The 11,717-nt window shown below is 37.7% G+C and overlaps 1 protein-coding gene across 1 annotated transcript in view; it reads right to left on the bottom strand.

The window, feature by feature from the left end:
* Window positions 1-1,746: 1,746 nt before the first annotated feature.
* Window positions 1,747-11,717, bottom strand: part of LOC107601294 (protein FAM134C-like) — a 15,934-nt gene continuing 5,963 nt past the window's right edge. Inside the window, exons 5-9 of the mRNA XM_016293437.1 lie at window positions 10,677-10,761; window positions 10,451-10,588; window positions 7,639-7,718; window positions 7,344-7,476; window positions 1,747-3,084 (exon numbers count right to left, since the gene is read on the bottom strand). Coding sequence (XP_016148923.1) covers window positions 2,522-3,084; window positions 7,344-7,476; window positions 7,639-7,718; window positions 10,451-10,588; window positions 10,677-10,761 — 999 coding nt within the window. The 3' untranslated portion in view covers window positions 1,747-2,521. The remainder of the gene's footprint in view (window positions 3,085-7,343; window positions 7,477-7,638; window positions 7,719-10,450; window positions 10,589-10,676; window positions 10,762-11,717) is intronic.

The raw sequence follows: 11,717 nt of genomic DNA, 5'->3' as shown, positions 1-11,717 counted from the left end.
ATCATCACAATATGGTAGGGGCATAACATTTCTGTCACATGCTTGAGGTATTCGGCCAATCACAACGCACTAGATAGCTGGCCAATCAGAGCACACCTCGCTTTTCAAACCGATGAACTTTGTAAAAATCTACGGGTTTCAGAAAGGCGGGGCATAGAGGAAAAACAATAATGTACAGTATGTGGAAAATAATGTGTTTTTTTAACCTTAAACCGCATAAACACATTTCATTACACCAAATAATGTTATTTTTAGCAGCATCATATGACCCCTTTAAATGTATCCAATAGGCCTAACTAACAGAAGAAAAATCACACTTTGTACTTAAAGAACATTCATTCCTCTCTTTATTGTCTTGCACATCAAAAGTTATCAAAAACCAGTTACAGAGAATGGAAGAGGGAAATAGTTGTGTACAGAAATAAAAATCACTGCAGAATCCAGCTACAGAAAGACTCCTGTAAAATGCTCACACAAATAAAGAAAAGACGAGTGATTCTGTATTTTGCATTTGCCTCAACATGGTAGACTGCTAACTGATTTAAATCACTAACATCAATACAACATCAATAGATGACGCTGGGCATAATTTTCTTCCAGTATATAAACCACCACTTCATTGTCCCATTTGAATTGCTGGTGATTTTTGTTGAAATTGACCACAAAAATGTGAATGGCTAAAATGGCCAGAGCATTTTTGCATTGAATAGTAATCACACTGACACACTTACAAACAAAAATCTTGTCATGCTTTTTTCCAAAAGAAGTATTGATAATCTATCAAACCAAATGAATCAATATTCATAAAAGAGTGTGTCCATGTAAATAGTTAAGTATTATTAATAATAGTATTAACTATAAACAAAGTAAAAAGGGGACAAATAAAAGGCTTTCCAATCTAAACCAAATTAAACCCTGTGGCTCGTGACAATACACTGATGTGTAAAGACACGGAACAATCGGTCTGCGCAAGAAACTGAACAGTATTTATATCGTTTTTTACCTCTGATTTACTGCAATGTCCGAACTGTTCAAACTGTCCTGAGCGCGTTTGCGTCTTCTTCTTCAGCCGGCAGGTGACGCGTCGTCTTCTTCTTGCTTTACGGTGGATCGCAGACTTCGTAGTGCATTACCGCCACCTAGCTCTCAAATGGACCATTGATACTCCTAATTGAGATTGTAGATAGAGTGTCAATGGTTTATTTGAGATAGGTGGCAGTAATGCACTTATAAGTCTGAATGCGATCCGCCATAAAGCAAGAAGACGACGACGCGTCACGCACCGGCTGTTGAGAACGCGTTCAGGACAGTTCGGACATTGCGGTGAATCAGAGGTAAAAAATTATATAAATACTGTTCAGTTTCTTTTTTAATTTGGTTTTGTTTGTGTATGTTTTTTTTACTCTCAAAGCCGTGATTCCCATCTACTGACATTATAGGACTGACAGACTGCAATGGTTTGAGTTAAAAATCTTTGTTTGTGTTCTACTGAAGAAACAAAGTCACCTACATCTTGGATGCCCTGGGGGTAAGCAGATAAACATCAAATTTTCATTTTTGGGTGAACTATCCCTTTAAGAAAAGTTCACGTCTCAGAGTCTTAAAGTGACAGGCCACCCAAAAAATAAATTTATGTCATCATTTACCCTTGTGTTGTTCCAAACCCTTAAGACTTGTTTTCTTCTGTGGAATGATGGTAACCAAACTGTTTTTTTCCCCCACTGACTTCCATTGTATGGACAAAAAACACTGAGACATTTCTCAAAATGTCGTCTTGTATGTTCTACAGAAGAAAGAATGTCATACAGCTTTAGAAATGGCATGAGCGTGAGTAAACGATAACAGAATTTCGATTTTTGGGTGAACTACCACTTTAAAAAAAACAAGAGATGAGGCTGCGGCCTTAATATGTCACTGCTACTTCATCAGACTCCTCTGCTCAGCAATGTCTTGACTGTAGATTTCTTTATTACAGGCGTATATGTATAACCTAAGGGTCTTGACTTTGCATTGATGATGGAATGTCTGATTTGGTCCCATGTGTTATTATTGAAGACACAAACAATACAGCGACTGATGTGAAAGATCTATAAGACTTGGATGTAGTAAAAAGATCTGGTATTTGTTTTGCTGGTTTCTAAGAAGTTTTAGAGATTTTGGATCTTTTTAAATGGTTCTATGATTGGTGTCCTATTGCTTAGCCTACAAAGTAAATCGGAGTCTTTCACACACGAATGAGAGAGGACACGGAAGTTCACAGAGCATAAACAGAGAAGATTCAGACTACAAACAAGATTACTTCACAGTGATATCAACTGCAGCCAGTGGAGGAAACCTGGCAAGTGAATCTAATATTACATTAACAGTGCAAAACAAAACACCCTCTCTCTCCGTCGCACTTACTCAGATAAATCGAAAGCATCTCAGTAGACATTCAAACCAACACTGCAAACTTCTACTCGGATCAAGGTGCAAGGGACACGAGGAGCAGACAGACGGAGGGAGTATCTGTAAGATGGGCTCACTGTGGCTTCCCCAGCAAGTCGGACAGGAAATTGGATCCCTGGGTTCTGTTTTGGCCCCCCTGCCCCCCTCCAAAGGGATCCAACTGGTTCAGCTCGGACTGATCCAACATCTCAAAGTCCTCGCCATCAAACTCCAGGTCTGTGTCTAACTCCGAGCTCGACTGCTTCCTGTATGCCCTCGGAGCGGCTCCTGCCCGTGGGCCCCTCTCTCTCCGAGGGCCTTGCGGTGGGCGGGGCTGCATGGCTCCTGCGATGGCCGCCTGGATCATGTTGCTGGCGATGACCCCTGCCAGGTTACTAGTGAGGTCAGAGGTAGTATTTAGGGAGCCGAGGGAGATCTCAGGGTTGAAATCTTCCTGATCAGAGTCCATCTGGGTGTCCAGGTCCAGCAGGGCGGAGGTAGAGCCGCGAGGGCCAGAGAGCGCAGCTGAGTTGAGACTGGGCAGCCCGATGCTGGCATCATCATCGTCCTCCATCAGGGTGGCATCTGGGTTGATGGAGGGGAAGTCTGGAAGCCCACAGGCAAATGATTCTTCTGGATCACTGTGTCTGTCAAGATCTATTAAGTGAATAAATAAAGATTAAGATATTATAGCATGAAAAAAATTATACATTGGTCATCGACATAACTCATTTTTGTCCTATTTATTAATTACTAAAAATTGATTATTTAATAAAAAATAAAAAAAAACTGTAATTTTGGGAAATATTGTTACAATTTAAAATGACCTTTTTTTATGTTAATATATTTTAAAATGTAATTTATTCCTGTAATGTAAAGCTGAATTGTCAGTATCCATTACTCCAGTCTTCAGTGTCACATGATCCTTCAGAAATCATTCTGATATGCCGATACATTTCTTAATAAATATTTATAAAAAATTAAATAAAAAATCTTACTGACCACATTCTTTTAAACAATATTGTATCAAAAACAGAATTCATGCATACAGTAATTTAATTTCGGAATTGATTTTGATATTTAGTTTTGTTTAATTAAATGTTTTTTCAACTTACTGATACACAAACAAAATAACCTTTAACCTTGAAAAATTTAAAAAAAACAATGATTTTGATTAGATGTGTACTCTCATATATTCTATGAGTGAGGAAATATTTTATTACTTTTTACTTGATCGTTGCAGTCATTAAACTGAAGATTTTCTTTAAAATATTATAAAGGTTTTTCAATACCGTATGAAACCAACGTGAATACAAACACAATGCACATTTCTAAGAATTTGTTGTGTTTTAAACCAGATTTGTTTTCTTCCTTTTCTTTACTGTAGACAATCTTGTCATTGACACACACACAAAGACTGAAAAAAGAGTCAAGAGTAGAAGACATCAAGGTGTCTTACCCTCTGAGCCCTCTGTGAGGGGTGTTTGACCCCTGGAGAGGTTAAAGGTGCCGTTATCCATGTACGACACCTCAGCATCCGAGTGCTCGGAGTCAGTCATTGCCAGTTCCTTAGCAACTGCTGCTTCATCAAACTACAGGTGCAAAATATTTAGAGAAGTGTGAGTGTATTAGAAAAAAACAATGATCTTCCAATTTGCTTTTTACTATCATGAACCCCTACAGACCCCCGAACCTCATGACCATGCAGCTGCTATAAATCCCCGTGTTATAAATAACCCTGTTTCTGGGCTCACCATTGGGCAGAATGCAGCCAGTTCTTCTTCGCTGTCACTTACGTCATCCGAGATCCCGCTTCTGATGGGCTTACGAAGAACTGCAAACACAGAAGGGTAAACATTAGTTTGGTTAATCAAAACTTCTGAAAACTGTAAAATACAGTAAAAGACAGATAACACATAGCTACAAGAGACATCAACTGGTCATGTTCACAAATGCTTATTGTAATATGTAACTGTCACATACAATTGAGAAACTGTGTCTGTCATAAAGTAATTCAAAGTTTCTGTACAACAATTTTCGGTATTACCTTAATGCTTTGATTCATTCTTCAGCTAAAATCATTTTTTGTTATTTTTGTTCTACTGTCAAACAAGCAACTGCACATCACAGATATGCTACTGTATGCAATAGACCCTAGTCAGGTTAGATGCCATATGAATACTGAATGTCCAGATATGTAGAATAAGAGCTAAATTACATGGAGAAGACTGTGGTTTGGAGCTAAAAATGGCAGGAAATTTCGCGAACTCCAGTCTTTTTAATAGGAATCCACATAATCATAAATTTTGTTTCAGGACAAAATATTTCCCCACGCAGATTTTGCACTGTGTTCAAATTTTACATGCAACTTCGCTGTGTTGACCAACAGAAAGCTGCTTGGTTTGAAAGTAACTTCTGTGTTAAGGGGCGGTCACACTAGACTTTGAATGTGCAAAAATTTTTCGGACGCTGCTGCGAATATGGGCGGGAGCAGGATATGACAATAATAATACACTTGTGTATAATAATTATATTGTGTTCTCTCTCTCTATATATATATATACACACACTAAGCAATAAAAAATTATCAAATGTGTCCGCATTCAAATGTACCATCTGTTCCTGTTTCCATTGACACCGCTAACCATGCAGCTTCTTTTTTTTTATTTGATTTTTATCATCTTTTAAAGATGTATTATATAAAATAGGACGCTGCGCTATGGCTAAAATGAGTGCTTCCTCCATTTTTGAATTTCTGTACAGAAAGGTCACGCAGTGACGTATCAATCTTTTACTGGTCACACGTCTTCACGTGATGTGAATTCACAGGTCAGAGTTCACCAAACTTGAACTTTGGAACGCAGCGAAATGCAAAATTTTTCGCTTGCGTTTCCGGTCTGACGCATTTGCATGCGTATGAATGGAAGTCAATGGAACGAAAAGTGCAGTGTGACCGCCCCTTTAGCTATGCATCACTACATTATTAACAATACACAATGGACCTTTATGCCCACAAATTTTTTAAACTACATCTTCAGATATAGTCCTTAAAATACAAGATTTGTCTTCAGCATAACATCAGTCTGCACTTCAGTTTTATGGGACTCACACTGTATAGATCTACAGTGTACTTACACTGGTTGTCTATAGGCTTTGACATCATATATCCTTTGGTGCTGAAGTCCAGCCACTGCAGGGCCGGCTCCAGCTTCACACATGCACGCTGCCACAGTCGATAATACAGCGCCAATGGGCACAGCAACACACCCAGCACTGAGGGTGAGAGACAGAAAGTAAATATTTTGCAGTTGTTAAGGCGCTGGAGAGGATGAGCAAGCCCTGAAGGATTTCTGCTACTCACAAGCCATGTATGACAGCACCAGTCCAGGGATGTAGCGCCCCACCATGGCCACTGAGGTGAACAGGCCACAAACCAGCATACAAAACTGTAAAACAATGGCTTTTCATGATTTGATAAATGTTTAGCATTAAAACAAAATAATTTGTATATTATATCAACAATATAATAATTCAACCTCATAAAGCAGTCATAAAAGCCATAATAATGATAAAAGGCCTTGAATTACACGAATGCAAAACAAAATGCATTGTGGTTGGTTACTTTACATGTTGCTCGGAAAGTCTCCTCCTGTCTAAGTGGGCGGCTCTTAGCCAGAAAAAAAATCTGCAAACTGGACCAAACTATTTTCCGCAAGTCAAAAGTCTGGCTACACACACACAATTTAGGGCTTATAACATCACTATGCAATCGTAACCAAGTCGATTTTAATTAGTGATCGACTGATATTGATATTTTATAACCGATACCGATACCAATTACTTGCATGTTTATGTGCCCGATAACCGATATGCAGAACCAATATATATTTACTGTTATAAAGTAAATTCTTCCTGATCAGAGTCCATCTGGGTGTCCAGGTCCAGCAGGGCGGAGGTAGAGCCGCGAGGGCCAGAGAGCGCAGCTGAGTTGAGACTGGGCAGCCCGATGCTGGCATCATCATCGTCCTCCATCAGGGTGGCATCTGGGTTGATGGAGGGGAAGTCTGGAAGCCCACAGGCAAATGATTCTTCTGGATCACTGTGTCTGTCAAGATCTATTAAGTGAATAAATAAAGATTAAGATATTATAGCATGAAAAAAATTATACATTGGTCATCGACATAACTCATTTTTGTCCTATTTATTAATTACTAAAAATTGATTATTTAATAAAAAATAAAAAAAAACTGTAATTTTGGGAAATATTGTTACAATTTAAAATGACCTTTTTTTATGTTAATATATTTTAAAATGTAATTTATTCCTGTAATGTAAAGCTGAATTGTCAGTATCCATTACTCCAGTCTTCAGTGTCACATGATCCTTCAGAAATCATTCTGATATGCCGATACATTTCTTAATAAATATTTATAAAAAATTAAATAAAAAATCTTACTGACCACATTCTTTTAAACAATATTGTATCAAAAACAGAATTCATGCATACAGTAATTTAATTTCGGAATTGATTTTGATATTTAGTTTTGTTTAATTAAATGTTTTTTCAACTTACTGATACACAAACAAAATAACCTTTAACCTTGAAAAATTAAAAAAAACAATGATTTTGATTAGATGTGTACTCTCATATATTCTATGAGTGAGGAAATATTTTATTACTTTTTACTTGATCGTTGCAGTCATTAAACTGAAGATTTTCTTTAAAATATTATAAAGGTTTTTCAATACCGTATGAAACCAACGTGAATACAAACACAATGCACATTTCTAAGAATTTGTTGTGTTTTAAACCAGATTTGTTTTCTTCCTTTTCTTTACTGTAGACAATCTTGTCATTGACACACACACAAAGACTGAAAAAAGAGTCAAGAGTAGAAGACATCAAGGTGTCTTACCCTCTGAGCCCTCTGTGAGGGGTGTTTGACCCCTGGAGAGGTTAAAGGTGCCGTTATCCATGTACGACACCTCAGCATCCGAGTGCTCGGAGTCAGTCATTGCCAGTTCCTTAGCAACTGCTGCTTCATCAAACTACAGGTGCAAAATATTTAGAGAAGTGTGAGTGTATTAGAAAAAAACAATGATCTTCCAATTTGCTTTTTACTATCATGAACCCCTACAGACCCCCGAACCTCATGACCATGCAGCTGCTATAAATCCCCGTGTTATAAATAACCCTGTTTCTGGGCTCACCATTGGGCAGAATGCAGCCAGTTCTTCTTCGCTGTCACTTACGTCATCCGAGATCCCGCTTCTGATGGGCTTACGAAGAACTGCAAACACAGAAGGGTAAACATTAGTTTGGTTAATCAAAACTTCTGAAAACTGTAAAATACAGTAAAAGACAGATAACACATAGCTACAAGAGACATCAACTGGTCATGTTCACAAATGCTTATTGTAATATGTAACTGTCACATACAATTGAGAAACTGTGTCTGTCATAAAGTAATTCAAAGTTTCTGTACAACAATTTTCGGTATTACCTTAATGCTTTGATTCATTCTTCAGCTAAAATCATTTTTTGTTATTTTTGTTCTACTGTCAAACAAGCAACTGCACATCACAGATATGCTACTGTATGCAATAGACCCTAGTCAGGTTAGATGCCATATGAATACTGAATGTCCAGATATGTAGAATAAGAGCTAAATTACATGGAGAAGACTGTGGTTTGGAGCTAAAAATGGCAGGAAATTTCGCGAACTCCAGTCTTTTTAATAGGAATCCACATAATCATAAATTTTGTTTCAGGACAAAATATTTCCCCACGCAGATTTTGCACTGTGTTACATGCAAACATGCAACTTCGCTGTGTTGACCAACAGAAAGCTGCTTGGTTTGAAAGTAACTTCTGTGTTAAGGGGCGAGACTTTGAAACTTTGAATGTGCAAAAATTTTTCGGACGCTGCTGCGAATATGGGCGGGAGCAGGATATGACAATAATAATACACTTGTGTATAATAATTATATTGTGTTCTCTCTCTCTATATATATATATACACACACTAAGCAATAAAAAATTATCAAATGTGTCCGCATTCAAATGTACCATCTGTTCCTGTTTCCATTGACACCGCTAACCATGCAGCTTCTTTTTTTTTATTTGATTTTTATCATCTTTTAAAGATGTATTATATAAAATAGGACGCTGCGCTATGGCTAAAATGAGTGCTTCCTCCATTTTTGAATTTCTGTACAGAAAGGTCACGCAGTGACGTATCAATCTTTTACTGGTCACACGTCTTCACGTGATGTGAATTCACAGGTCAGAGTTCACCAAACTTGAACTTTGGAACGCAGCGAAATGCAAAATTTTTCGCTTGCGTTTCCGGTCTGACGCATTTGCATGCGTATGAATGGAAGTCAATGGAACGAAAAGTGCAGTGTGACCGCCCCTTTAGCTATGCATCACTACATTATTAACAATACACAATGGACCTTTATGCCCACAAATTTTTTAAACTACATCTTCAGATATAGTCCTTAAAATACAAGATTTGTCTTCAGCATAACATCAGTCTGCACTTCAGTTTTATGGGACTCACACTGTATAGATCTACAGTGTACTTACACTGGTTGTCTATAGGCTTTGACATCATATATCCTTTGGTGCCTTCGAAATTTCACATTTAATGTAATGTGTAAATTTCTAGCAATGTCTCGGAGTTAAAACTCTTTCTACACGTTTTTTTTCAGTGTGTTGTTGGAGATCAACACTGGAGATATGTCATGATCTTTACAGTTACACAGGCTGTTGATGCTGTATCTTTCAGATTTCTAAATGTTCTAAATGCAATGTTTTAAGTGGCTAACCTTTGTGCATATGAACAGATTGCTTTAGTTTTGATAAGTGAGCTGTATGAATAGCAGAGGGAGTATTTGCTGATTTGCTGTGTTCTGCTGGTCAGGCTCCGTATGTGGATGTTATCTGCGTGAACAGCTATTTGTCGTGGTATCATGACCCGGGTCACACAGAGCTCATCAGTCTTCAGCTCAACACTCAGTTTGATGACTGGTACGGCAAATACCAGAAGCCCATCATCCAGAGCGAGTACGGAGCGGACGCCGTGCCCGGCCTACACAGCGTGAGTCCTAAACACACAGATGCCATTAATAACGCTTCGTTTTAACTCTAAAATAAGAAACGAATCGTCACGAGACCCCGTTTTAGATGGACGTTTCAGTAAATGTCTAGCCTGTGTCTGGATACACAAGGGACGAATGAATTGCAGGCGCCGATGGCATCATTTATTTACATGTGCTGCCTGTGTTATTTTAACATTTGAACCACTAGGAATTATGCAAATTAGGTCTTTTGTCATAAAATATATTTTTTTTTATACTGCAGGCTGGTCCCCACAATGTCAAAAATGTCAGTACACACACACACACACACACACACACACACAAAAAAAATATATATATATATACACACACTAAGCAATAAAAAATTATCAAATGTGTCCGCATTCAAATGTACCATCTGTTCCTGTTTCCATTGACACCGCTAACCATGCAGCTTCTTTTTTTTTATTTGATTTTTATCATCTTTTAAAGATGTATTATATAAAATAGGACGCTGCGCTATGGCTAAAATGAGTGCTTCCTCCATTTTTGAATTTCTGTACAGAAAGGTCACGCAGTGACGTATCAATCTTTTACTGGTCACACGTCTTCACGTGATGTGAATTCACAGGTCAGAGTTCACCAAACTTGAACTTTGGAACGCAGCGAAATGCAAAATTTTTCGCTTGCGTTTCCGGTCTGACGCATTTGCATGCGTATGAATGGAAGTCAATGGAACGAAAAGTGCAGTGTGACCGCCCCTTTAGCTATGCATCACTACATTATTAACAATACACAATGGACCTTTATGCCCACAAATTTTTTAAACTACATCTTCAGATATAGTCCTTAAAATACAAGATTTGTCTTCAGCATAACATCAGTCTGCACTTCAGTTTTATGGGACTCACACTGTATAGATCTACAGTGTACTTACACTGGTTGTCTATAGGCTTTGACATCATATATCCTTTGGTGCTGAAGTCCAGCCACTGCAGGGCCGGCTCCAGCTTCACACATGCACGCTGCCACAGTCGATAATACAGCGCCAATGGGCACAGCAACACACCCAGCACTGAGGGTGAGAGACAGAAAGTAAATATTTTGCAGTTGTTAAGGCGCTGGAGAGGATGAGCAAGCCCTGAAGGATTTCTGCTACTCACAAGCCATGTATGACAGCACCAGTCCAGGGATGTAGCGCCCCACCATGGCCACTGAGGTGAACAGGCCACAAACCAGCATACAAAACTGTAAAACAATGGCTTTTCATGATTTGATAAATGTTTAGCATTAAAACAAAATAATTTGTATATTATATCAACAATATAATAATTCAACCTCATAAAGCAGTCATAAAAGCCATAATAATGATAAAAGGCCTTGAATTACACGAATGCAAAACAAAATGCATTGTGGTTGGTCACTTTACATGTTGCTCGGAAAGTCTCCTCCTGTCTAAGTGGGCGGCTCTTAGCCAGAAAAAAAATCTGCAAACTGGACCAAACTATTTTCCGCAAGTCAAAAGTCTGGCTACACACACACAATTTAGGGCTTATAACATCACTATGCAATCGTAACCAAGTCGATTTTAATTAGTGATCGACTGATATTGATATTTTATAACCGATACCGATACCAATTACTTGCATGTTTATGTGCCCGATAACCGATATGCAGAACCAATATATATTTACTGTTATAAAGTAAATAAATGACTGCGTGAAGTAAGTTCATACTTCACTTTGGTTTTTCCTCCTTTCAGTCATCTTAAAAAGTGTTGAAAATTAGCAGTCTTTCATGTTAAATTTAATCTTCACATTACAACAATAAAAAAACATTTTATTTAAAGCATCAGCAGCAACACTAATATTAACAATAAGCAAAATAAATGTAGAATGTCTAATGTTTTCAAATGGAGAAAATAAATAAAGGAAAGGAGTCATATCAACTTCATTTTAAACTACAGTTTTAGTAGGTTTATAAGATGTTTAACAGGCTAAAGAGTGAAGAACAATTCACTGGATAATGTTAATTCACTGAATAATATTCTCTGGAATATTGAAATATAACAAACAAAACATCGTATTTTATTGCATTTCTCAACTGGCATGTTATATCAGAATTAATAATAATGGTTTTGTCCTTCTAGATTATGAAATGTCTGCTGACAGCGCAGTTTATCTATGCATTTACACAGAACTATA

This window comes from Sinocyclocheilus grahami, unplaced genomic scaffold (assembly GCF_001515645.1).
Source record: "Sinocyclocheilus grahami isolate Dianchi unplaced genomic scaffold, SAMN03320097.WGS_v1.1 scaffold302.1, whole genome shotgun sequence".
NCBI classification, from domain to species: Eukaryota; Metazoa; Chordata; class Actinopteri; order Cypriniformes; family Cyprinidae; genus Sinocyclocheilus; species Sinocyclocheilus grahami.
The sequence above is the reverse complement of the archived record's forward strand: the minus strand, read 5'-3'. Positions and strand labels throughout refer to the sequence as shown.